The following is a 26,716-nucleotide window of genomic DNA, read 5'->3' on the forward strand; positions in this document are numbered from 1 at the left end:
TGTCTCCGAGGCTCCGCCCCTTGCGCCGGCAAGTGAAAAGGTGTGTCAACTCGGTCCCGGAGACTCAATCTCCGCCACCGTTTCGGTCTCTGACTCAGCTCAACGGAGCCCCACCACCGCGACCATGCCCCGGGGGAGCCGTAGCGTGTCCGCTCGGCCAGCCAGGTGTGAGCGGGACAGGGGCCCGGTGGGGAGAGGGCTCGGGAAGCGCGTGTACTCCCCCAAGGACGTAATAGCTCGACCTTGGCGACTACTGCGCCATCTTAGCGGGGGTTATCGGGGAGGGGAGGGAAATATCACAACCACGTGTCTAAGACTGTAGTAGCCCACACGACAGGAGGAGAAAGGGGGCATTTCCAGGGGCTGCCGGCCCCTTGGGCCTCTGGCCTGGGGTCCGGCCAGGATTAACCCTGCCCCTTCCCACCCCGCAGCCGCACTGCCGCACCTTCTGCCCACCCTCCCGCTCACCCGCCGCCCTCGGCTGCCGCGCCGGCCCCCGCCCCGTCGGGCCAGCCGGGCCTGATGGCACAGATGGCGTCCACGGCCGCTGGGGTAGCCGTGGGCTCCGCGGTGGGACACGTCGTGGGCAGCGCCCTAACCGGAGCCTTCAGCGGAGGGAGCTCAGAGCCCGCCCAGCCTGCTGCTCAGCAGGTAAGCAACGGGGCTCCAGGGAAACTGAGGCCCACTTCTCAGAAGGCCGCGGAGCAGGGAGTACAGCTGGAATGTCCACCGAGTTGTGTCCGGGCATTTCCTGAGCTGCCTCAGGCCCAGGGCCTTGCCCAACCAGGCAGAGTCCTATTTCTCACTGGGCTGTTGCCCTTCTGTCACTCACTGGCAGGCTCTCCCAGACCCTCCCCTGAGACCAAGGTCCCTAGACTCTCAGGGACAGATGCCAACCAGCCCTTTAGAGATGGGGCAGCCCAGGCCCTTAGGGCTCCGAGATCGGCCCGAGGTCACCTAACCCTATTAGAGGGAAGGGCTGTTGAAGCTTCTGAGTCTCAGGTCTCCCTACTCCGACGTCATGCACTGTATCCCTGCGCCCAAGGGCAAAGGGTAGCTGGTGACTGGCCTCTCCTCGACTGGGTGCCCCACCAGTCCTGAGCCAAATGCAGACTTAATGCAGGGTCAGAGGTCATGAGGATCAATGTGGCTGAGCCAGGAAGTTGCTAGAACTTGTGGGGGTGGGGCTCATACTCCAAGAGTACTAGCAGAGCACTCACTGGGCTTTTCTGGATTCTTCTCCCACCTGCCCAACATGCCCCTGAGGAGGCAGCAGGGAGATACTGTCTATCATCAGCTGGGTGGTGTTAAGAGGGCAGTGGGCTCACCCTGTTTAACAGATGGAGATGAGTCTGCAGGTCCTGGGTCACTCAGCCTGCCTGGGACCCTTGGGGCCCCTGGGCTGGGGTAGTGGGGAGGGGGTAGGTAGCTCCCCCAGCTTGAGTTGACTTTGCTGCCTCCTGTGCCACCCTAGGCCCCGGCCCGCGCTGCCCCCCAGCCTCTGCAACTGGGGCCCTGCGCCTATGAGATCAAGCAGTTCCTGGACTGCTCCACCACTCAGAGTGACCTGACCCTGTGCGAGGGCTTCAGTGAGGCCCTGAAGCAGTGCAAATACAACCACGGTGAGCGAGTCGCCCCCCACCCAGGCAGGGGCTGGGAGGGACAGCCCCTCTTCCTACACCTGCGGGCTGACCACCAGCCTGTGCCACCCCTTCCTTCACAGGTCTGAGCTCCCTGCCCTGAAGAGACTGGGCCACGCTGGTGCAGACTGGAGTAAATTCAGTAGTGAGCTCTGCACTCACCTCCGCCCCTTCACCGACAGCCAGACTACAACGCCAGAATGTACCCTTGAAGCTGGGATTGGGAGTAAAGAGAGGGTTTCTCACCGCACAGGTGACCTGAGACACAAATGTGCAATTAAAAGAGTTTATTTTAGACCAGAACCTGCTGTGTGCCCTCTCACTGGCCTGTCTGCTGGGAGCATCGTGGTTGAAGAGGTGCTGTAGCGATGATTCACCTCCTGGGTGGGGAGGGAGGAGCCTTGTAATCCCACAGCCTTGGGCAGTCAGGCGGATGGTGAGGTATTAGCAGGTGGCTTCAAGGGCATCTGACTTTGGGAGCTAGAATCCTAGTTGTCTCTCCTCTCAGAGATGCACGCCTCCTCCACCTTTCTTGTCTCTGCCTTTCAATTCCCTTCTCTGCACCCACATCTTAGGGGCCCCTGGCAACCTCACATCCTGTGTATGACTTTCCCCTTCTGACTGATACAGCTCAATAATTCAAGATTCCATGAGAGGAATGCTGCTGGGCCGCTGTCTGTTTGGGCCTGATCACACAAGGCAGAGGTCACGGCCAACCTCCTTGGATCTGAGTCCAGCTTGGCCACTAGACTGTGGTGTGCCCAGTCACGAGGCCCCCACCATCACGTGTGCTGTGGCCTTCATGGAATTGATTTAGCAGCTCTGCATCGAGCACCTACTGAATGCCAGGCCCAATGCCACATCTCCTGGGCACTGAGGATGTTCTTGTCCTGGGGCACTTATACTCCAGCAGTGTGCTGGGCACCTGTCTCTGGGGACAGTATATTCCCTCTTTCATGTATATGTGCATGTGTCCTGGGGCTTCCTACCCCTCTCAGTACACAGGTGTCTGTCCCCTGGGAAAGGACACCATTTCTGGGTGTGACTGTCCCCCCAGGTACCCATGTCTCCTTACCTGGCTCCTGGCCCCAGCTAGCGGGTCCTGGACAGCAGGGAGCCCAGCCTTTGGGGCCTTGAAGGAGAACCTTGCTCCTGGTGGCCACGCCGAGTGCCGGTACGTCTCCTCCGTCGGTTGCCCGTTGGGGGAACGCCCGACAGCCAGCATAGCTCCTCTGGAAGACCCAGGAAGCCCTGCCTGTCGGGGCTGGGGAGAAGATGCTTCCTCCCCACCCCAGGGCTCTACCATGATACTCACCTGCCAGCTCTGGGCACCAATCTTCCAGGTTTTCCAGTAGGGACTCATAGCGAGTGGGGGCCCCATCCTCCCCATCTGTGGAGGTAAAAAAAAAAGGCTCTTGACTGGCACCTGCTTCTCACTGTAGACCTGGCTCAGGCTGGGATCAGGACCAGGCATTGGGTAAAAGGGTCAGGGCTAGGTTCTGGCCAAAGCGTCAGCCAACAAGTCTTGGGCCCCACTTACTAATGATCTGCACGAGAACATAGGTCCCACGCTCCTGCAGCAGGGTGCTGCCTGTGGAGGGTTCCTGGGAAGCCCCCTCCTCCAAGTCTTTGCTCAGGATCACCAGGTGCCCATCCTTACCCAGGAGGGCCACGGTTGCTAGGAGGGCAGGGAGGAAGGCAGTGCAGGGCTGGTGCCCATGCCTGTAGCCCTGAGCCCCCTCCACCCCATCACCCCTCTTTGCCCCTCACCATCTGGAAGCACCTGCCCCCTCTGCCTTAGGTGGGCAGTGAGAGTCACCAGGCTGCACCAGGGGTTCACCAGCTCCCAGCAGCCAGCTGTGGGGGAGGAGCAGAGGTGAGTGAATGAGCCTCTGTATTTTCCCCCAATCTGGGACCATATGTCTCTTCCATTTCTCTCTCCTTTGTGTTTTGTTTTACTGAAGTGATTTGTTTCATTGAGGTACAATTTACATAAGAAAAAATCCACTATTTTAACCAAAGTATACATTTCAGTGGCATTTGGTATATTCACAGAGTTGTACAGCTATCACCTCTATTTCTAAAATACTTTTGTCACCCCCAAAAGTAAACAACATCTCCACTAAGCAGTTAAGTTTTCTCTTTTCTTTTTTCCAATTCCAGTTTACATTCAATATTATTTTGTATGAGTTTCCAGTATACAGCATTGTGGTTCTCCCATCTCTTAACCAGAGCAGGGAGTAGGGCTCTGGGACCTGCTGTACCCGCCCATCACCCACCTCCCCAGACATCAGTGATGGGCACACAATTCATGCCTCCCACGCTGGACAGCCTCCTGCACCAGCTTCCTGCCCTCAACGGACCCCTCCCACTGGAGGCTTGGGGATTGCAGCTGGCTGGAGTTCAGGTGTCTGAGGCACCCTGGACTTTGAGGATCACTGACTGAATTAGTAGCAGAGAGATCACGCAGTTTAAAAACACCTTCCATGGGAGCAGCATGGCAGAAGCTCTAGGAGAGGGACCCGTGTGAGTTTCCTGGTACCCAGCCAGGCTCTCCTCTTCCAGGGACTCACTCCAGGCACTAGTTCTGCTTCCTCACAGAACATTCCTTCCCCACACTGCCTCCACCCTCTCCCCAGGGCAGAGGGAAGCAAGCTGAGTGTACCATTCCCCACCCATCTGCTGAGACAGGGCACCTTACTTACCTCCAAACATCACCGTGATAAACATGGCTGCAAGAGAGAGAAAACAGATGTGGGGGCTTTGGTACCCCAATGTCTGACTAAGGAAGGAACTGGGGCTGAGATCTACTCAGAGTTGGAGCCCTGCAGGGAGTTATGTGTGTGTGTGTGTGTGTGTGTGTGTATTAGTGGGTGACGAGTAGGTGATAGGTGGGAGGGCCCGGGCTGAAGTCCTTACTTGGCCTCCTCTTCCTCCTGCTGGCTGGGTCAGAGTAGCAGGAGGAGACAGGCCCTCCCAGCTTCCGAGCTGGTCTCCATGGTAGTGGGAGCTGCCAAGACATCCAGGCAGGAAATGCCTTCCCCTCAGTATCCTGGTAACCAGATCTGAGGCAAGGCTACTGTGGGGCCTGGAGCCTCGGTTTCCAGGGACATCCAGAGACCACATTCTCCCACCATTAGAGACTGAGCTCCCAGACTGAAAGTGGGGGAGGTTCCTGGGGGTGGTCGCTCACCACTGTGAGCTGGTAGCTGCCAACATGGGGTCCTCACCAACCTTGCAGGCTCCCCACCAACTCAAGGCCCGTTCTCTGCCCCGTGCTCCTGTTCTTTCCCTCTGCCTTCCTCCTCGTTCCCAGCCTTCCCTGTTTTCCTCTATTCTTGTTTTTTTTTTTTTAAGTTTGAGGTAAAATTTATAGACGGTAAAATTCACCCTTTTGAGTATTTTGAGTTTTGACAAATCTCATGTAACTACCACCACAGTTGGGATACAGAACATTTCCATCACTTCCCAAAATGTCCCCATGCCCCTTTGTAGTCAACTCCAGCCCCTGGCAAGCGCTGCCTTTTCCAGAACGTCCTGTGAAGGGACTCATACAGGACGGGACCTTCTGAGTCTCGTCTCTTTCACACAGCATAATGCATTTGAGATTCACCCAGGTTGTCCTGTGTATCAATGGTTTGTTCCCATACAGATACAGTTATATGTACAGTTACATATATAGTTACACACACACGGTACATGTATATAACTACATGTATATATGCGGTTTGTTGCTTTCTGTCTCTGGGGGAGTCCCATTGTCTGGGTGCACCACAGTTTGTCAATCCACTCACCTGCCGTTTTGGGTTATTTTTAGTGTTGGGCGATTATGATAAAGCCAGTTTAGACATTCACCTACAGGTTTTTGTGTGACTCAGTGTTTTCATTTCTCTAGGATAAATACCACGGGAGGAATTCCTGGGTCATATGATGAAACTCTGTTTAACTGCACGGGAAACTGCCCATGTTTTGGCATGGCCGCGCCGTTTTTCCTTGTCCCTCTCTCGTCCAGCTGTGGCTAGACCTCCCAGAGGCACGACCGTCCCTCTCACCACCTCTCTCTCTCTCTCTCTCTTCCGCCTGTCTTGCCATCTCTCCCTGTCTCGTATTTGTCTGTCTGTCCTGCCCTCTTCTCCCTCCCCTCCATCTGCCTCTCCCTTGGTCTTTCTTTCTCTGTGTTCTCACGTTGTTTCTCTGCCTCTCTGTCTGTGCCCCACCTCCCCCTGACTTCTTCTCTCCCTCCCTCTTCCTCTCACTTTATCATCCTGCCGCTTTCCTCTTCCCTAATCACCTCTTCTCTCCAGTTCTGTCTCCTGCCTCCTCCCCATGTGCCCCACCAGCCAGGGTGCCCAACCTTTGCCAGTTCCCTTTTCCCCAAGTGCTCAGAACCAGCGCTGTGGAAACATGCGGCATTTCCCAAACTTATTTAAACACGAGGCACATTATGCTGGGGACACCACTATATCTGGGGACCTGAGCCCTGCAGAACCAGAGCTCAGGGGTGGCTGCAGCCAGATTCTGAAGGAATGGCCCCTCTGGGCCCTGGGAGCCTTGGCTCTGACAGCCGCCATTGTGGTCAGTGAGCTCTGCCTTCAGTGCAGTTGAGGGGTCTTTTATCTTGAGGGTTGTGGAGATGCGGGGGTGTCTGGAATGCACTGGGACCCATGTTGGAGGGTGTTTATAATAAGCTGCCAAAGGAGCTCTCAGGCTGCTAGGTAATGAGAGTGCACTGTTTCCATTAGTTTTATAATATTATTATTTAGGCCTGGTAAGGCTGGCAGAGCAGTAGATGATTGCCTTGGAGAAGATAGTTTGTTACAGTCCCCAAGAGGAGGGGGGACACTGAGTCCCTGGGGAGTGGGTCACATGAGGAAGCACCAGGGTCATCGGGAGGCACAGGGATGGGGGCAACTGGGGGACCAGAGCCTTTATTGGAGTTTCAGAGGGAAGGAACAGGCTCAGGAGTAATTTCAGAAGGTTCTAGGGGCTATTCCCGATCAGCTGATACCTGGGTGGTTAGGGCAGGAGGATAGAGAGCCCAATAAAGGTGGTAGGTGGGGGTGTGGGCTCAGGATTGCTTGGTTTGCATTTGGAAAGTATCTCTAGGAGCTGGCTAACCCTGGGAGGGTCAGCCCTCTAAGGTCAGCAAGGCCCTGGATGTCAAAGCATCAGAATTCAGGAAATAAACGGTGTGATGGATACACAGGCTGTGCCTAGCAGGGGGTACACAGTCCTGTCTTTGCGTTTTCACGATGCTGGAGCTAGCACTATGCTTATCTTCATTTTCCAGATGAGGAAACTGAATCCAAGCCAGTCAGCTCCGCTCCATCTGGCAAATTAAGGCGCTGACCACATCAAGGCTGGTGAAGATGTGAGTCACTCACCCACTGGTGGGAGCGCTGGCAGCATCCACTACAGATGCACGTACACATTTCCTACCCCCAGGCAATTCTAATGCTGTGTGTCTGTCCAGCAGAAATGAAAACACAGGTGCATCACAGACATTGACAGGATCGTTCACAGCAGTTTTATTTGTAAAGCCAAGGGCTGAAAAGCACAGGAAATGACAGGATAATGGGTAAACTAATTCACACAATGGATCACTCACGGCTATTAGGATGAATTAAATATCACTGCACATTCTGGATGATGGCCATAATGTTGAACAAAAGGAGAAGGAACAAAAGAGGATACACTCGCATTTCATTATGGGAAGTTCTAGACCTAAGTGATTGAAGGCATAATGATGGTTGTTACAGTTGGGGGTGGGGGAAAGTGTGGGGGGGAATGAGAGAGCTTTCTGGGGAGATGGAAATGTTCTCAATTTTGATCTGTGTAGAGGTTGCAGGGGTGTGTGTGTGTGTGTGCGTGTGTGTGTATCTTATCTACAAAATCACCGAACCATACTTCAAAGATTTGTGCACTTTATCGTATGTGAGGTACACCTCAGTGTAAAAGCAGCCCATTCTGTAATGCATGTGTGGATTTCGGCTCCTGTTCTCAGAAGGCCCTGTGAGGTCAAGACGCTCACGTTTGGGAAGATAGGGCCTGGCGGTTGGGGCCCAGCCACCGCCTCCCCCCACCCATCAATGGGCTGATTTGCATGCCCTGTTGTGGCCCAGTAGCCTCCCCTGCCTGTGCCCTAAAGCACCTGGAGCACACCCAACAGAACACTCCCGTCTGCCTCCCTGCTGCCGGCAATGGCCTGGTGGCACCTGGCCCTCCTTCTGATTGGAGACCTACTGGCAGGTGAGCCCTTCCTGGGCCTGGCTCACCTGGGGGTGGGATGGGGGACAGCACTGGTTGCAGAGGCCTCCTGCAAGGGAGCAAACTGATGTGAGCCGTGGGAGGATTCTAGAAGGGGCTCTGAGGTGGAAGGGAGAACTGACTACAGGTGGCTCTGCCCTAGACCTGGGGCAAGTCACTTCTCTGTGTGGGGCTCAGTTTCTCCATTTCTGAATGAGCAGGTCACCAGGATCCCTTTGAACTTTGACTCTTTAGGGTCTTAGAAGGGACTGGAACAGGTCACCTTTTGAGTTTTTCACAGGGGAAGCTGGTGTGGGCTGGTCCTCACCTCACGGTGTCTCAGGAACAACCAAACTCCAGGAAGGTCCTCAGCATCCAGGTGCCTGAGGCTGAGCTGATGGGTGGTACAGCCCAGGAACCTTCCTGGAGGGGGTGAGTCTGTAGCCAGGGTGTGGAGGAGCCAGTGTGACCAAAGGGCTAGGGGTCTTCAGGACCCTGAGGAGCAACAGAAGGAACCAGGGGCCACCATCCCACCTTATAAACTCTAGTCCCTCCACTGAATACAGATCCTTGGGAACATGGCACTAATAGGGACTTGGGAGTCGCCATCTTGCTACCCTATCCAGTGCCGACACCATGGCACCAGGCCAGGAGCCCCTCAGGAACAGAAATCATTTGGGAGACTGATGGAGACTTCATGAAGCAGGGGTGAGAGAGAAGGGGCCCAGGCTAGGCCTGAGCAGGTCTGTCTCTCTCAGTCTCTCAGCCAGCTCTGACCCAGCCAGATGCACAGTTGGTCTTCCCAGGCCAAGTGGCCCAACTCTCCTGTATGATCAGCCCTCGCCATGCCACCATTGGGGACCACGGAGTGTCTTGGTACCAGCAGCGAGCAGGGAGCGCCCCCCGCTATCTCCTCTACTACCGTTCAGAAGAGGATCACCACCGCTCCCCAGACATCCCGGATCGTTTCTCAGCAGCCACAGATGCAGCCCACAATACCGGCATCCTGATCATCAGCCCTGTGCAGCCAGAGGATGATGCAGACTATTACTGCTCTGTGGGCTACCTACCTTAGGGGTGGGGTGTGGGATGAATGCCTCCTGTCTGTCTCCCACTTCTGTCCTCGACCTTAGGCCCCTCTCTAACTTTCTCTGAGCCTTGATGTTCCTCCTCTGTAAAATGGACTAATAATATCTGGCATGTCAACAATGACTATTCTAAGGGCCATGAGATCCCTGCTGAAAAAGTGACTGTGTTTGGTCTGGGAAAGTGGAGGAGGGCATTCTGGGGCTTGGTGCAAAAGAGGAAGAACTTGAGACTCTTGGGGCAGGGTCCAGCCTCTCCACTGGTCCCCAGAGGGATCAGATGGGTAGCCTGGCCTTCCTGTGACCCAAGGTGGTGGAGGGAGAAAAAAGGAACCAGCCCTTGCCACTCCCAGCTCTGCATGGCTGGTTGTGGTCCAATGCTCACTCGGTGACAACTGGGTCCCCATGGAGCCCAGGCTGCTAGGTAGGGGAGGGACAGCCCCTGCCTACTCCTTGATGGGACAGGGAGGCGGGTGACAGGTGTGAGTGTGTGCGCGTGTGCAGGGCACTGAGAGGCACCTGAGGGCCAGGGTGAAGGGTGCTGAAGACATGTGGTTAGATGACAGGGGCAAGGTGGGCAGCATCCCCCCTCTCGGGAACACGTGTCCTTCTGGTCTCCCATGAGAGGGCTGTGCAGCTCCCCCAACCCGGGGTGGGGGGAGCCGCACATGCAGGTGGGCCCAAAGGCAGCACTGGGGGTGGGGTAGGCAAGTCTTGCCATCAGAAGCAAAGCTGAGTGTCTGGGAGTGGGGTAGGGGTTCAAGAACACACTCGTTTTCCCCGCCCCCCCTTCCCCTAAGAGGCGCCTCATGCCAGGACGCCATCCCTCAAATGCCCTGAGTGTAAAGAGGGTCCGCCTACACTCCCGGCCATCTGGGAGGCCCTCCGCGGGCCCTTCCTCTCCCCTCCGTCTCTGTGGTGGCAGGGTGGGCAGGCAGATGAACCAGGAAGGATGAATCCTTACAGGATCCCTGGACCTATGAGAGGTGACGGGCTCCACTCTAGGATTCCCTTCTTCTCTTGAAGATCCCAGACGCCCCCAAGGTCCCTGGCTTGCCCGCACCTCCAGGGAAAAGGGCAGCGAGTACTGGGCCTCCTGCCTGCGGCAGCCTGTTTCCTCCCCTGCAGTCCTGCCAGCGCCTACCCAGCTGTTTTCCTCCCAGCCAGGATGCACTTAGGGGCAACCCAGAGCCACTGCGTCGGACTGGAAAGACTCTCCAGATCCCTGTCCTTGAGCTCTGGAGCCAGGAGGGTACGCACGGGGACTCCCGGAGCGACGGGACCACAGAGACGCGTGGACCTCCGCGCGGCCTAGAGCAGTCCCGGAAGTGCCCGCGGGTTGGGGGCGGGGCTCCGGGCTCTCGGGCCGCCACGGGCTCCGCGTCAGCAGCTGCCGGGGAGCGAGGCCGGTCGGCCGCGGGTTGGAGCAGCTCAGGTGCAGCCCCGCCCCGCCCGCCCGCGGCCCCGCCCCGACCTAGGTGAGCGGCTCCGCCCAGGCCCAGGTGAGTGGCTCCGCATCAGCCAGTGTTCCCACCTGTCCCTCAGGTGGTCCGGGGTGCGGACGTCCCCATTGGTGGGAAGCATTTTGGGGTACCGGCGTCGCCGCCCGGGCGGCGTGTGCTGTTCCGCGGCCGCTGGTGGTCCTCCAGCCGGGAAAACCTCACCGGACCGTGGGTCTGCCTCGTGCCCGGCCCTGTGGGCTCCCTAGAGAATGGGGTGATGGGTGCTGGAGGAGCCGGGAAGGCCCGAGGGAGGTGGAAAACGTGGGGTTCCATACCTTTGGCTTTTCGGTCCAAAAACGTTTAAAACATCGTTGCGGACAGTAAGGATTGCCAACTTTTTCAACAGAGTGGAGACTTAAGGGTGTAGGTGGTACTTAGTGGGAATGGAAAACTCCTAAGGAGGAAACCTTGGAAACACCGTGATTTAACAGGTGGGTGGAAGAAGAGTTGCAGTCCACAGATATCAAGAAGGAGGGATCTAAGGGCGTGACAATTGGGGGCGGGGGGTACCTTTCAGAAACCAAGGGAATAAAGTGGGAGTGTGGGAGTGGGGGTGATTTGTCCAGCAAGCTCAAAGCCTTGAGGCATCCAGGTAAGCAAGGTGGGTTTAATAAAGGGGCGGGCCCATGTTGTCACATCTTCCAGTTTATCAAGAGAAAGCCAGAAACCTACTGAGTTTTCCATATTGGCAGCGAAGTCAAACAAAAAGGAAAAGCCCAACTCTTTTGAGAGCCAGACAAAACGTGTCTGTGGCGGGATCCCCAGGCTGCCAGCTTGCAACCTCTAAAATGAAGGGTTTGGAGAAGGAGGTATTGGCGAGCAGTGCCAGAGGGTGGGGGAGCGAGGGCTGAAAGGAGAGGGATTGGCAGTAAGGAGGTCATTGGACGCTGGAGCTGAGTGCTGGAGTTCCAGCTGAAATTGGAAACTCGAAATCACACAGTCGCATGATTTTCCTTGGCAACATTGAACATTTTAGGAGGAATGGGTAGAGAAGGAATTAGTGGCTGGTTGCAGAAGGGCAAGTTGGTGAGGGATGTGATACTGGTCAGAGAGTTGGCAGAAGTGATGTCTGTCGTTAGACCCACTGCAGATGGAGAGGGTCTCAGCCACCCGGGCACGGGCAGAGCTAGACAAGGAGTTAGCTATGATGAGGCGAGTGGGAGAACTTGGAGGGCTGGAGACTGTGGGCGCTGAAGAGGAGGTAAAGAAGGAGCAAAGAAGACTCATTAAAGTGGCTGAAAATTCATTTTAAAATATTTCCAAATAGAAATGGGATCCATCGTGACTATTCCAATTAATTTAGTGTGTTTTTCTTTTGAGCCAATTACTCCCTAAGCTTCAGGGAAGGTATAATAGTACCTTTGTATAGATTTGTGAGGATTAAATGAAATCTGCTTGTAAAGGCCTAGCAGTGCCTAGCACAGAGCAGGTAGATGATCAAGAAGCATGAGCTGTCATCATTATGGTACCTGGGGAGTTTCCTTTTAGCTGCACACACGTTTCTGGATGGGGTCCTGAGGGGCTCCCTCAGGGGCCACCACACCACAGTGATGGGGGACTAAGTGGGAGTGTTCCAGCACCCTTCTTTTTTCCTACAAAAACACCCCTTCCAACTGGAGCAGTCATGCTTTTGTATGTTTTATTTATTTATATCTCCCAGAGAACTGACTTTTTTTTGAGTAAAGAGTTCAAGTGTGACAGTCATTTCTAGCACAAAACCAGATGGCTTTTCCTCCATTCAGTCATCTAGTAATTCAACAGATGTGTGCGTAGAGATTGCCCTGTTGTGCTGGGGGCTGGGGCTTCCAAATTGAAGGAGCATGGGACTCGCCCTGAGGAGCTCACAGGCAGCAGTGGGGAGGGTCCTGTCAGCCCACGTTTGCCAAGGTGGCGACTGCTTGGTGGACCTGTGCACCGTGGGCCACCAGGGGCTGTGCCTGATTCATCAGTCTGCTGGTGAAGAGAAGAGGGAACATTTGGAGTGAGCCTGGAAGGATGAGCTGGTGGCAGTCTGAGAAGGGGGAGGGACCTGGTAGGCAGAGGAAACAGCAGAGCAAATGAGTTGTTGAGCTGGAAGGTTAGGGGTGTGTGAAAGGAGAGGCAGGGGTGGGCTGGAAGGGCCTGTGAAGGAGCTGAGCTGTCCCAAGATCCTAGGAAAAGAAGTGACACGGCCAGGCCTGTGCTTTGGGTCTCTGTCACTGGTGCCGATGTAGAGAGCAGAGCAGAGGAAGGCGTGGAAGTTGGAGATACGCAGCCAGTTGGGAGGTGAGTATTGAAATAATGTCACAGGTTGCATTGAGGCCTGAGCTGCAGAATGGCAGCCAGGACAGAGAGGCAGAGACCCCTTCAGTAAAGCCCCAGGAAGTGGACAGGACAGGACAGGACAGGACATGTGGGTGAGAGAGGAAGGTTTAGGCTGACTCCCAGCATTCATGGCTGGGGCACCAGAAGGAAGAAAGTGTTCTCTCTCTCCCTCTCTCTCCTCTCCCTCTCTCTCCCTCTCTCTCCTCTCCCTCTCCCTCTCCCCTTCCCAACTGCCCCCAACAAAACCCCACCGCCGACACCTTCCAGTAGTTGGGGCATTGTTCCTTCTGCACATGGCTCCACTTCCTGCTCTAGCCCCTTTCTGAACATCCTCAGCCTTTAGAGTGGACACCGTACTGCGGTGCTTGATCCTGTATTTTCTGTCTTTTTTGCAGTTGTTCCTGATAAATCAAACTTCTCTAACTCGGTGGGGATCATCTCAAGCGCAATATTGTTCCTTATACTTATTTTGTCGTATCTACCATTGTCTCTGGGTCGGGGAGGAGGTCTGTGTTCGGTACGTACTTGACTGCCAGCTTGACGATGTTCCTTGTTTCCTTTTCAGATTGTAAGAAAGGTAAGAGTGTCCCAAAGAACGTCTTTCAAGAAATATAATCATTGGGGGTGATACCAGATCCACAATGGAGGTTCCCCCAGCAGCCAAACTTGGGGAGACCTTTGTGTTTGAAGATGGGTTAGAGATGCACCGAGAGCTCTTCCCAGAGGAGGACCTGGGGGACTCCTTCCTTCAGGAAAGAGGCTTAGAGCAAATGGCTGTCATCTATAAGGAGATCCCTCTCGGGGATCCAGATGAGGAGCATGATGATTACGAGGGGAATTTCAGTCTGTGCGCGAGCCCTGTTCAGCATCAGAGTCTTTCCCAAGTAAACAAACCTCAGGATGATGAGCTATTTGGCCCAGCCTTCCTCCAGAAATCAGACCTTAGTATGTGTCAGTTACTCCATGGCGAAGAAGAACCTAGTAAACATGACTGTGACCTAGTAGGGAGGGGGGACTCGGGACCGAATGACCCTCACATAACGGCACAGCCACCAAAACCCTATGCGTGTCGGGAATGCGGGAAGGCCTTCAGCCAGAGCTCGCACCTGCTCAGACACCTGGTGATCCACACCGGGGAGAAGCCCTACGAGTGCTGCGAGTGCGGGAAGGCCTTCAGCCAGAGCTCACACCTGCTCCGACACCAGATCATCCACACCGGGGAGAAGCCCTATGAATGCCCGGAGTGTGGGAAAGCTTTTCGCCAGAGCTCGGCCCTCACACAACATCAGAAAACCCACACTGGGAAGAGACCCTATGAATGCAGGGAATGTGGGAAGGATTTCAGCAGGAGCTCAAGTCTCAGAAAACACGAGAGAATCCATACCGGAGAGAAACCTTATCAGTGTAAGGAATGTGGCAAATCCTTCAACCAGAGTTCGGGCCTGAGCCAGCACCGCAAAATCCACACCCTGAAGAAACCTCACGAGTGTGATCTCTGCGGGAAAGCCTTTTGTCACCGGTCCCACCTCATTCGGCACCAGAGGATTCACACGGGGAAGAAACCGTACAAATGTGAAGAGTGCGGGAAGGCCTTCAGCCAGAGCTCCAACCTCATTGAGCATCGGAAGACCCACACCGGGGAGAAACCCTACAAGTGCCATAAGTGTGGGAAGGCCTTCAGCCAGAGCTCCTCCCTCATCGAGCACCAGCGGATCCACACCGGGGAGAAGCCTTACGAGTGCGGCCAGTGCGGGAAGGCCTTCTGCCACAGCTCTGCGCTGATTCAGCACCAGAGAATCCACACCGGGAAGAAACCCTACGCGTGCAACGAGTGTGGCAAAGCCTTCCGGCACAGGTCGGCCCTCATCGAACATTATAAAACCCACACCAGAGAGAAACCCTACGAGTGTAACAAATGTGGCAAGTCCTTCAGGGGGAGCTCACACCTCATTCGGCATCAGAAAATCCATGCTGGGGAGAAGCTCTAGGAGGAGGAGCAGCTCACACCAAAGCTTGAAAACCTTTCCCAGAAGGAGCCTGCACTCAGTCACTTCGCCCACAAGGCCCCACCCACTTTCCAGATAACAGTGCTGAACCTGGGCGCTCCTGAACACCCACAACAGCGGCAAGGCCCCCTTGTGGCCAGGAGCCCTGGGGTTGGTGGGCTTACTGAGTGAGACGGGGGGTGGAGGGTAGGAGGCTGCCAGAGTGGCTGTGTGCCTGAGAAGGGCCTTCAGTTTTCTGGTTCTCACATTTGGCTTCCAAGCCTTGAGAGTTTAGTGTTTACCTCTGTTCCAGAATCCAGAGGGGGAATAAATGTAAGGAGGGAGAAAGCTGAGTTAAACCCGTGAAAATGTCAGGTGAGAACTCTTCAACATCAGGCTACAGTCTGGCACTTTTAGAAGAAGTAACAATTCTCACAGTCCAAATTAGCTGAAGAAAAAATGAATCCAAAAAGTAGTTACCTCACCACAAAATGGAATCTTCTGCCTGGCCTGGACGCTGGTGGAGAACAGGGTATGGAACAGAGAGTCTGGAAGGACTGGGTCTGGGACTGAGGGTGAGGGCGTGAGGCCCTGGTGTGGTCCACTGTGGTGGAGTGAGGGCAGCCTCTCTCCCAGCGGAGTAGGGGTTCAGTTGGTGCCCAGCTCTGACTCAGCCCGGGCCCGAGGCAGAGCGCCCTCTGGGAGTAGGTCCTCCAGAAGACCCAGGGCTCCCGAGACCTCAGCGTGCCTTGGACAGCAGCAGCAGGCGCATCTCCCGGCTGGCGGCTCTGCAGCCTCTGCACCTTCCAGTGTGGGGTCGGGCAGGGGTAGAGGGGACGCTGGAAGCAGGGTGATTCAGTCAGAGGTCCAGACCTCTGGGTCCAGGTCTCGGTTCTGTCCCTCCTACCTCTGTGACCTTGAAGAAGCCCCAAGGCTCCACTTTCCTATCTGTGAAACGGGGATGGTGGGGCCTGGCCACGTACTTCTCAGGACTGGTGCAAGGCTTCCATTCGCAATGAGGCCACATACGAAAGTGCTTTGGCAACTGGTGATTGAGTGTGGGTGCCGCACTGGAGACACTGTCCCTGAAACCTGGAGAGACATCCCGTCTGGTCCCCGAAACGGCAGAGCTTGCAGCAGGCCCTCACTAACCCAGGCTTTCCCACACTCCCTCAGGCTCGAGGCCCTGGCTGGGGGCGCCCTGTTTGTCCTACACGCAGATGTTTCCTGGGGGGCCATCCTGAGCCGCCCTGCGGTGGCAGTGCAGTCCGTGTCCCTGCACGTCTGTCTCCCTGTCCTCCCGCCAGCTGGTGTTCAGTGGGGGCGGGTCCCACGTGGACCAGTCGTGGGCATCCCCAGAAGGGGGCAGAGCTCAGTGGTGTGTTTTTACAGCTCCCAGGAGGTTATGTGTACCCGCATACACCCAGGCCAGGAGCCCTGTGCTGGGCACCATGCAGCCCCAGCACCTCCCAAATGTCAGGCTGGCTCGCCTGGACTGAGGAGAGCTTGAAGGTGGCCATTGCATCTCAGTCCCACAGGAGTGGGCTCTGGCAGGGATGCTGCAGGGTCTGGCTAGTTGGTAATTGTCCTGGGTCCTTAGGCCTTTGGGTGACCCTGGGGATCATTGTACTGGTTTCCCCCCCCCCCCCCCAGGCTTCTCAGCTAGTGTGGGAGGAGGCAGTCTGAGCTATTTTGAAGTTTTTCAAACATTATGGCTGGAATCACATGAATGCATCGGGGTGAAGCTGGTAATTTCAGCTAATCAGAAGCTCAGCTTGGCCGTTATGCGTAATTGGATGAATAAAATGGGAGAGCCATAGTTGTTACTGAGTAAGTGGGGCTTGAGAGCCAGAGATTCGATTTTATTATTAAACAAAAAAAAATTATTTTAATGCTCTAACCAACAGCTCTCTGGCCAAGGCAGTAGCCAGAGATTTTAAAAGGACTGGTCTGGTGGCTGGGACATCACTTCTCTCCAGGTCCTCCCTCTGCTGTGTGAGTGTGTGAGATGTTCAACTGCCCCCCCCACCAGGGGCCCCCAGGGCCTGCTTCTCCACCTGCCAGCCGTGGTGCCTGGGCACTGTCGTCATTTACCAAGAGAGGGGAGAGAATGCTGAGACCTCTGCTTGGTGCAGGTGACAGCAGCCACCCTGCCCCCACCTACCTCCTGGGCGCCCCTCTCCCCTTGTCCCTGTCAGGCAGTCATCTGTTTCCTTCCCACGTTTGACGTCTCCTTCCACATCCTTCTGTAAAAGGCGCAAGATTTACAGGACCTGAAGAGAAACCAGAGCATTCCTTCCACATCCTTCCTACACCACAACCAAACTGAATTTTTTAAAGCATCACTTTGCACATGTCACGACTCCCCTCAAAACCAGCCTTCTGGGGCTTTTCTGCACATAGACCCCCATTTCAGCCGACCCTCCTTCACCCTCCCTAAGCAAGCCACACGGAGTTCGTGCGGCCTCTGTCCTCAGTTCGCTCCCAGCTTCTCCCAGCTCCTCTTATGCTGTTCTCGAGTTTTGGAATTTGCACTTTCTCCTCCTCCCCCACCTGTCTCCTTTCTTACTTTTGATAGTTAATGTAACGCAGGATAAAAACCCCTTTCTGAAGGGTTGATGGGGTTTCAAATACGGTAAGACCAGGAACCTCTCACCTTCGGAAGTGTGAGCAGAACCTAGTTCCTTCTGTTCACGTTCTTTCACTGTTCAATGATGTTTGAATTCCTTCCATTTGATTTAGGTCCTCAGTGTAATGTTGTGAGACATTGCCCTGGTGACAGTCTAATCGTCCTTGAGTTTAGTCGTTTCTGTCGTCTTTCTTTTCCTCGTGGCAGATGTCGGGTGTTGTAAAGTCCAATTTTTGATTTTGTTTACTAACCGTTGTGTCAAAGTATATGTATTCTCTTCTGTTTTCTTTTTTTGGCTTAATGTTTTATGTTTCTAAGATTAATTATTAGCTAATCATATTTTTAATGTTTCTGGCAAATGTGGGTACTTTGGTCTACAGTTTTTTTTCTTACAGTTAGAGCCTTTTCTGCACTCAAGTTGGACATGTGGTATTTTCTGTTATTATATTAGGAATTTCCTTTTGACCCAAATGTTATTACTTTTCATATTCCCACGTGATGAATGCTTAAGTCATTGTTATTTCTTACTGTATTGTGCTGTCAACGTTTCGAAGTATCCATAGAGCTTTGTTGGGCCTGAGTATATTATCAGTTTTTATAAAGCATTTGTGTACTCTCGAGAAATGTGTTCTTACTCCATCAGTTCTATTTGTTAAGACAGTTTTTAAACTATTTTACTCAAACTCATATTTTCTCTGGCTTTTGCTTACTTCAGAGTTCTGAGCCTGGGGTCCGTGGATGGCCTAGGAGCCTCTGAGCACACGGGGCTTGTAAAGACTGGGGACCCCTAGGGACCGAATAGAGCTCTGTGGGTACACGTGCATGAATAAATCGTTCTGAGGGAGGGGTCTGTAGCATTACTCACATTTTTCAAGGGCTCTGCAACCCCAAAATAGTTAAGAACACTCATTTACCTGATCTAATTGCAGTGAGATTTTATGGTTTTTCTTTATGTATTTCTGTTCCCCTTTAATTTCGGTTCCTCTTCTACACGCGTGGTGTTGCTGTGTTACCACGCAATTACCACAGCTCTTTTTGGAGACACAGGCAGGGTGTACGTTGTCCGGAAGGACCGTAGTACTTGGGGTCCGTGTATTTACGGCGACCTGTGGAAAAACTGTGCCTTTTGCTGCCTTCTTTGCCTCTTGCATGGCTTCTGGCTCACACTTCTCTTTTCCAGACCTCTTAATGGAAGCCCTTTGCTTTTCTTGATTCGCATTTGCATGAGAGTTTATTTAGCTCAGCATTTTAATTTTTAAATTTGTGTATATATTTTGCTATATCTCTGTAACTTATAAATACCAAATTGTCAATTTTTATTTTCTGATTCTTTCTGTAATTCTCTTTGTTCTTGTGTAAGAGGTTCTGTTGTTAACATTATTGTTTAGAGTAAGGCATAATTTTTATTTTAATGTTTTCATATTTGCTAACTCATCCAACCCCAAAAGGCCATGCTCGTTCAGGTGTGGAGTGTCATTTCTGGGCAGACTGGGAGTCTGCCATTGGGCGCACCTGTGCCGCCTTACCTTCCTCAGGGCCAGGCTCCGTCCTGAGCCCGCTCTTCAAGTCACAGCCCCCGGTAGCCATGGCCTTGTCTGTGATGTGGAGGAATTAAAACACCTCACAGCCTGTGGGGCCCTGAGAACTAATGAAAGCAAACCTGCGTGGCAAACTGAGGGCATAGGTGGCTATCGCACTATTAATACTTGGAAATATTGAACTTTCTGTTCTGACTCCTAAAGTTCTTTGAACATAACTGAGACCATTACATTGTGCTTTGCTTTTTAGCAAATACTACCAGATGTAGCAAAGCATTAGGCATCACAGATCCACACCCCCCTCCCAGAGTGACCCCACAGTCTTGAAGAGAAGTGAGGACCCTGATCTTACACCCCCACCTCCCCTCACCTGTCTGTCCCAGGCCAGTTCCCCCCAATTTCCCCCTTTCTTCCCTAACCCCCTCCTGTGGGGGGAGGGTGTAACTGAAAAGGTTCAAGAAGCTTGTGGCTTGTGGCCACTCCATTACAGGTAGGGAAGCAGAGGGCAATGACTTACCAAAAGTGTGGCAATTTGTGTCAGCTTTACCCGGAAGTCGTGGGGAAGAACGGTTCTGGGTGCCGTGCTGGAGCTCCAGCCAGTTGCTGCCAGAACTTTTCAGAGGTGGCAAGTGGGTTCAGTCACTGCTGGCCAAGGTGAAAACCAAATTGCCTCAGTCCGCTCAGAGTTGCTCAGCTCTTGGGGATGAGCAGACATTTGCAAACATCACACAAAATGGACATATTTGCCAGAATGCCAATACATGGATTTACTGGAGGTGGGAAAAGAGAAACCCTTTTCTTATGGGAGAATGCCATCTTCAGCATGTGATAACCCAGGAAACCAAGGTGGCTGTGAAACGGGGGCGTCGTGAGACGGGCCATTCCTCCTGCAGCACAGGCCATCAGAATTCGGGGGGGGGGGGGGGCCTGTGCTAGAGACGGTCCAGTGTTGGCCACCTCACCTCCCTCCCGCCCATCACGAAGATTTCCCTGAGCTTCCTACCTTTAGGTCCTCGCCCTCTGAGGTCTAGAGCGCCCTCTGCTGGTGCCTGCAAACACTTGAAAGACGGTTAGATCTCAAACTCAGAAGTGTTGGCTTTCAATCCCTGCTTCCCTTGTCGCTACGCTCCGCCAGGCTAGCTAGCTCTTCTTCCCCTACAGATAACCAGAGGCACTTCTGTTTCTTCCCTGTGGGTCTTGCTTAAGTACGGCACCTGGAACCCCAGGGGTGGGGGGGTCATAAGCTGCCACGCAGTAATGTGCTGCCTCCTTAATCCTCATGAAGCCCAAACCTCATCTCCTGGGAAAGAGGGCAGCACAGCATATGGTTCAGGACTGGACTTCTCCCAGGGCCACAGGCACCCTCAAGCAAAGGGCTGTCCCCAGCATGTAGTGGGGAGTGGCAAGGGGACACGGCTCCCCTCTTGGAGGCTGATGGGGCTTTATCTGGGTCTTATACATGGGCATCTTATCCTAGAGCCCACAGCCTCTCTCTCCTGTTGGCCCCGAATGTGGGCCTCCCTGTCCGTCACCTCCCCTTCTACCTGGCGGAGCCCTGCAGGGGAGAGGCCTGCAGGTTTCACTGGCCGCCACGGTCCCCTGCTGAGCTGCACGAGAGGCCCTCCACCAGCATTTGCTGTGTGAACACCGGACTTCCACCCGCCTGTCCTGCATGTCAGTGATAATTCTCAACCTTCTTTCTATTCACCTGCTTTTTCCTCCACCCTTGCTGGTCTCAAGCCAGGAATAAATGCTACCTCCTCTACCTTCTCATTCGTCAATCCCCCCAAGTCCTGCCCTTAAGGTCACTCAAAGCCACCTCCTCCTCCCACATGATTGTTCCCACCTGGGGCTGCTGCCCTCCAGCTGCACAGCCTCCTCTCCTGCCTCCCATCTCCTGCCTGACTTTCCTTCCACCCTTCCTCCCCTGGGCAGCCAGAGCAATTGTTCCCATCTGCAGCCTGGTGGGGTCACTCTTCCTCACACACTCCCATTGTTTCTATGTAAACCTAAGTGCGGGGGGTGTCCTGCAGGCCCTTCCTGATCTGACACCACCCCTCCCGCCAGGGTCCCCATGCTCCAGCCACACTGAGCTCCCCTATTTCCCAAACATGCCTTCTCTGGCAGGAAGGATATCCTTTGGGGACACCCCTTTCTCACCCATGGAAAGAGGCCAGGTCGCAGAGGGATAGTTCTCTTCCTAGGTTAGCAGCTTTCAAGCCAGACATTCTACCATGCCCCTCCCCAGCCCCGTGCTCTAGCCTGGGTGTTAGGTGCAGGTGAGCCAGGGAAGGAGGTCAAGTTTAGAATCAGGGCTAGCCCTTTGGTTAGTGGAGAATGAGAGGGCAGATAGGGTCCAAGATCACGTGACTGTCTTGTGTCTCACAGTGCACTGTTAACACTTTCACACATCATCTCACTGCCTGGCATATTTGCATGTCTCCTAAAAACGATCGCACAAGCACCCTGGATGCAGTTTTGCTTAAGCCTTCATCCCCCTCCAGGCCTTGGGCAGAGCCTCACAATGGCCGAAGCTCATCTTGCCCTTGTTTTCTTCCCTGTTTGATGGGAGCTGGGGCTGAGCAAGAATTCTGAGGGGAGGCCGGTTCATGGAAGAATTAAATAGGTCAGTTTCAAGATTGCAGCTGGTACCTTGTCATTTCACGTTCTCAAGCGCCAACAGTGAGAACACTGGTAGGAGCTTGCCTTCCCATAGTATGCAGAGAAAGGGGAGTAAAAAAAAATCCCACCAACCCATGGGATAAAGGAGGACCAGGCTGGGAAACAGCTGGGTTTTCTTGCCGGACACAGGACAGCTCTAGGGTGTTTAAGTGAGTCACACAGGGCAGGAAGCCAGCAGGGGGCGCCATGAGCCTGACCAGGGCACATATGGGGGGAGCAGGACATTGCGCCCCTGCCCGGTGCTCACTGACCTGTGGGAGACCCAGCAGGTGTGTCCCCCTGGCCTGCCCCCATGAGCAGATCTAGTGTCTCTTCCTCCTGCCCTTGGCCTGGGCCTGCAGGCCTGAAGCCAGACCTGCCCCCAGGGGAACCTGGGTCCAGACGTGGGGCCCTAGGAGGTGAAATTCAGGGAGTCCCACTGGGTGCATGGGTGCTGCCAGATTTTCACAATCTGTGTCCGTCATTAGTGGAATCAGCAGACCATGAATAGGAAAGGCTAGAGAAGGCCTGGACAAGATGGTGGACAAACAACCTCACGGCCACCTACGGAGCAGAGTGCTCTGAGTGCAGGACACCCTTTTCAAGCACACACGTGCTGGGCTACGTAGAAAGTGCCGGCAGGTGTCGAAGTCCTGAGGTGCAGAGTATGTTCTTGGAGAACCGTGCAGTGATGCTAGAGACCAACCATGGCGACGTAACTGGAAAACCAGCCCCTGGCGCCATTCCTCTCCCCGTCCCTCTCCCCGTCATTCACCATTCAGGCCTGGGACTCCACCAGCAAGAACACACATCCCATCCATGTAAGCGGAACTTTGGGCTCTGCCGGCAGTGAAGAGGTTTCATGTCTCAAGAGAGGAATGCTGCCCCTGGCTGGCGTAGCTCAGTGGATTGAGCGCGGGCTGCGAACCAAAGTGTTGCAGGTTCAATTCCCAGTCAGGGGACATGCCTGGGTTGCAGGCCACAGCCCCCAGCAACCGCACATTGATGTTTCTCTCTCTCTCTCTTTCTCCCTCCCTTCCCTCTCTGAAAATAAATAAATAAAATCTTTAAAAAAAAAAGAAAAAGAGAGGAATGCTTCTTCCAGGGAGACAACAAGAAACCACCCTCGGGCCACTCTGGGCATCTCGTGCCCGTGAACAACAGCCTGACTCTTAGGGGCACTGCGGAGTCCCTACCCTGTTGGGGCCAGGAGGAGTGTGTCTGGAACCCTGAGTGCATCAGGGTCCCTTCGTGTCCTGTGATGACAGTGCATGCAAGGTATAGCCACCTCCTCCAGGCAGGAACGCCTATGGCCCAGGCCGTTGGGAATAAAAGTTTGGGGGCAGCCCACCAGACTAACAACTCTGACCAGCTGAGGGGCTGGCCGAGAGCAAAGGGAATACAGGACAGGCGGGGAAGCAGTAAACACCAGCAGGGAAGAGAGATCTGTGGAAGAGCTGTCTGATCACCCGGGCATTCCTTCCGCAAAGAATCCTGCTAAGGTTGGCTTGGCCAGAAATCCTCCTCAAGTGATGTTTCCTTTTAGTAATTTCCCGTCCACAGACCCCCAGCCTGCCCCTGGGCTGTGCGTCCCCACTGGCCCACGCTGTGTTCGGAACTGAGCCCGAAGTGACTCTGCACTGAGTCTCTCTCCCTCTTGCCACAGTGTCTGAATAAAGTGTTTTTACTGCTTTACTATCCTGCCTGGTTTTTCTCGGACCCTGAGTGTGTGTGTGTGTGTGTGTGTGTGTGCGCGCGTGTATCAGCTAGGAGAGGAATGAGCATCAATCACCAGCCTGTATTCACACTCCCTTACACACACTCATACACACACGCACCACATCCACACATCACACACACTCTCAGACAAGCACTGGCTCCACCCCTGCCACCCCCGTTCAGCCTCACACTCGGTTTCACTCTCATCGTGGAGCCGGTGGAGGACCCCTCGCGCACAGCGAGGGAACCAGAGGAGGACGACAGGGGGCCTGGTTGGAGGGAGGGCGGGGCCAGCAATGACTAGTTACAGACTGCTCAGGGATTACCTGGGCTCTGGAACATTCCTGCCCCCATCCCCAGAAGCCCCTCTACCCTGCCACCAACTGAGGGGAGACTTGGAGGTGCCCCACTATGAGCACCTCTTTGGCCCAGCATTTGCAGGCTCTGTGGCGCACCCGGGAGGAGCTCAAGGGTGGAGACCTGGGGTAGGGGTGGGGGTCCCTGTGCTCTCTTGAGGTGGAGGGTTGCCCCACCTGGTCCCCCTCCAACCCCGGGCAATGACGCCAAAGCTCCGGACCTGCCTCACCCTCCTCGGTCGCCAGGGGTCTCTGTTTCCTCGCTAGAAGCTGAGGAAGGGGTTCCAGCATGCTCGGACTCAGAGGAGTAGGAACCAGGATGACAGGGAGGGCTCAGGGGTCTGCGAGTCATGAGTGCCACCAAGGGAAGCTGAGGTTTGGGAGTCCAGGGTCCATGAGATGGGCTGAGTGGGGACCAGAGCTTAGTGACAGGCAAGTGATGCCGGTGGGCTCTCCCTGGCTTCTCACTCAATGCCATGAGGGGACATGCACTGTTGGGGACCGCAAGGTCTGAGCATCGACAACCCAAGGAAAGGCGGACTTGGGGAATGGGACGGTGGGCTGTAAATTAGTCCCGCTGCTCCAGAGAGTGGGCTGCACACAGCTGACAGGAAACTCAAGCATAGACGCCCTGTGTCCCCCAGCTGCAGGTCAGTGGGTGCCCTCCAGAAGCCCCGGTGTGCGCACTGGGGACACCAGCGTTCTCTGGGCCGTGTGTGTGAAAGAAAAGCTAGAACTGCCTCCAGGTCCACCCACCGAGGTGGCCAGTGCTGTGCAGTCTGTCACCACACAGCCACCTGGCTCTCTGCAATCAACGTGGCTGCATCAAATATGGTGTAAAGACACATTTGTAGGAAGTTAGAAGGAGTGTGGCTGTCAGCATGATGTCCTCCAGGTACATTTGAAGACTTTGAACAAAATGCAAGGTGCTCAGCATGACCTCCAAGGCCCCAGGGGCCTGCTGGCTCCCTCTCCTGCTTTCCTTGGATCTGGCCACACTGACCTCCTTGCTGCTCCTGTCATTTGTCAGTCACATTCCACCCCAGGGCCTTTGCACACGCTGCTCCTGCTGCCAGGAGCACTCCCTCCCAGGCACCGCCGTGGCTAGTCCCTTAGCGTCATTCAGAGGCGACCTCTCCTGAGCACCCATCTAAACCAACAGTGTCCCTCTTTCCCCCCTTGCTTAAAGAGCTCCACCACCTCCATGTATTGTAGCAGGACAGCTTGTTTGTTCTGGCCTGTGTCGCCCGCTGGAACTTTGTCTCTGAGCTGCTGCCCTGTCCCCAGGGCCTAAAGCAGTGCCAGGCTTTGGAGCTGATAAGTGGCTGCATGTGGAATGAATGGCATTGTTTTCTGTGGAGAAGGAGGGAGCTCATGGGACTGGGGGGGGTGGGGAGGCGGTGGGCAGGGGGCAAGGGGAGTCACTCCCACATTACCAGCTGTTTTTCTTCTCTTGTAAAAACACCTGAGCTAGTTGACCCCAGGTCAGCATTTGCAGCTTCTGTGTCTACATCCATGTTTTGGGGCATTTTTGTGTTTCTGTAAAGCCCGGCCCCCTTCCTTGCTGACATCCTCCCATCCAGCATGGAGCAGCCCCGTCTCAGGGACTCTCTGGTCTGGAAATTCCTCTCCCCCAAGGGGCTTTGTTCCCTCCTGGGGGGCACGCACCCTGTGTGTGTGGGAAGCGAGGTACAGCTCCTGTCTCAGCCCCTCTCCTGGGAGAGGTTCAGTGTCTGGGCTCTGGCAGGGCCTTGGGGGCTGGGACTTGAGCGCCCAGGCCAGGTGGGAGGGAACGAGGGCGCTGGCTTAGGAGTTGGGGCCAGGGCTCCACCGCCTGCCCCCTGTGTGACCTTGGCCAGGGCGCATCCCTCCCTGTGAAAGGAGAGAATGTTCTTCCCAGACTTGTGCTGCCAGGATTTGTGATGAATACTCCTGGGGTTATTACTCAGAGGAGCGTGACCTTTTAGAGAAATAACAACAGATGCCACTAGAGAGCACTGTTGGCTTGGATGTGCATCTGTGTATGACTGTGTGTGCAAGTGCAAAAGTGTAATTTGTGTGTTTTGTGGTGCATGTGTGAGGGTGAATGTGTGTGAATGTGACAGGGCATTGTATAAGGACATTTGGGGTGTGTTGACCAGGAGTGCAGCTGGGACACCTCTGTGTAGCCCATGGTGGACAGTTGAGTGAGGGTGGGGGTATCTGTATGCAGGTGACGCTCCTGAACGATTCTGAGTCTTAGGGTGCAGGTCACAGGGCCAGAGCCTAGGATAAAGACGGGCCCTCTCAAGGCCAAGGGCATGTGGGCACTGTTGGGAGAGTACTGGTTCTTGAATCTGGAGGCTGGGCTCACAGTGTGACCATGTGGCTGGGACAAATCCTTTGTCCCCTATGGGACTCCTTTTCTCCATTGTAACCTAGGCCCACTCTCTATTGCTCCTTCCGGGTTCCGCAGGGACCCCCCCAAGCCTTCCTCTGGCTTCTGGGGCAGCTGGATTGGGCAGCCAGGACCCCCGATGGGCCTGACTCCCAGGCTCTGAGACGAGGCTCTGCTGCTGGAGGTGCTGGGGCTGGAGGTCTCCTGTCCAACCCCCCATGTCAGGGGCTTCTGTGCCTGGAAGGTCAGACTGGGGTCTCTGTCCCCAGAACCTGAGAGGTCATACGTTACCGGGGGCAGAGGGGACAAACCCCCTCCCCGGGCCCTAACTGTGGGAACCACCACCGGGCCCCTCGTGCCCTTCCACAGCCCATAGGGCAGACCCCATAGGCCCCCGGCACAGCCTGCTGACCCTGGGCCATGTTCCTGGCCCCTCGCTCCCAGCACGCACACCCTCGCAGCCCCCAGAGCAGCCAGAGGACGCGTTTACAGCGCTGAGCCCTCTCCTCCCTCTGGGGGGGCTCGGTACTGCCAGGCAGACATGGCAACTGTGGTGTTGGGGGTCCGAGGCCTCCTTGTGGAAGGGGGTTTGGGCCTGGTTCACGTCATGGGTCGGGGGAACTCCAAGGAGCTGGGGAGAGGCCTCGGAGCCCCTCTCTGCCTCTGCCTCAGCG

General features: G+C 54.9%; 4 protein-coding genes across 5 annotated transcripts; 3 read left to right on the forward strand and 1 right to left on the reverse strand.

Annotated features, from left to right (window-relative positions):
* Positions 1-124: 124 nt before the first annotated feature.
* On the forward strand, positions 125-1,943 carry CHCHD10 (coiled-coil-helix-coiled-coil-helix domain containing 10). The gene is made up of 4 exons (XM_028528017.2): positions 125-165; positions 432-651; positions 1,475-1,622; positions 1,724-1,943. Exons 1-4 carry the CDS (start codon positions 125-127, stop codon positions 1,741-1,743), a joined length of 429 nt encoding a protein of 142 aa, XP_028383818.1. The 3' UTR covers positions 1,744-1,943.
* On the reverse strand, positions 1,913-4,884 carry C13H22orf15 (chromosome 13 C22orf15 homolog). 2 transcript variants are annotated; one of them, XM_028527194.2, is made up of 6 exons: positions 4,346-4,876; positions 3,411-3,497; positions 3,181-3,318; positions 2,956-3,030; positions 2,716-2,872; positions 1,913-2,020 (listed from the first exon to the last, which is right to left on the reverse strand). In XM_028527194.2, exons 1-5 carry the CDS (start codon positions 4,368-4,370, stop codon positions 2,733-2,735), a joined length of 465 nt encoding a protein of 154 aa, XP_028382995.1. In that variant the 5' UTR covers positions 4,371-4,876; the 3' UTR covers positions 1,913-2,020; positions 2,716-2,732. The 2 variants fall into 2 exon arrangements, with proteins under 2 accessions (XP_028382995.1, XP_035869755.1); XM_036013862.1 differs by having other exon boundaries at positions 1,913-3,030; positions 4,346-4,884.
* Positions 4,885-7,782: 2,898 nt separating this feature from the next.
* Positions 7,783-9,116, forward strand: VPREB3 (V-set pre-B cell surrogate light chain 3). The gene is made up of 2 exons (XM_036014926.1): positions 7,783-7,889; positions 8,645-9,116. The coding sequence occupies exons 1-2, from the start codon at positions 7,841-7,843 to the stop codon at positions 8,959-8,961; spliced, it is 366 nt and encodes a 121-aa protein (XP_035870819.1). The 5' UTR covers positions 7,783-7,840; the 3' UTR covers positions 8,962-9,116.
* Positions 9,117-13,342: 4,226 nt separating this feature from the next.
* On the forward strand, positions 13,343-15,207 carry ZNF70 (zinc finger protein 70). Its single transcript, XM_028527770.2, has one exon. The coding sequence runs from the start codon at positions 13,419-13,421 to the stop codon at positions 14,763-14,765; it is 1,347 nt and encodes a 448-aa protein (XP_028383571.1). The 5' UTR covers positions 13,343-13,418; the 3' UTR covers positions 14,766-15,207.
* Positions 15,208-26,716: the final 11,509 nt, after the last annotated feature.

Source organism: Phyllostomus discolor, chromosome 13, assembly GCF_004126475.2.
Source record: "Phyllostomus discolor isolate MPI-MPIP mPhyDis1 chromosome 13, mPhyDis1.pri.v3, whole genome shotgun sequence".
Classification (NCBI taxonomy): domain Eukaryota; kingdom Metazoa; phylum Chordata; class Mammalia; order Chiroptera; family Phyllostomidae; genus Phyllostomus; species Phyllostomus discolor.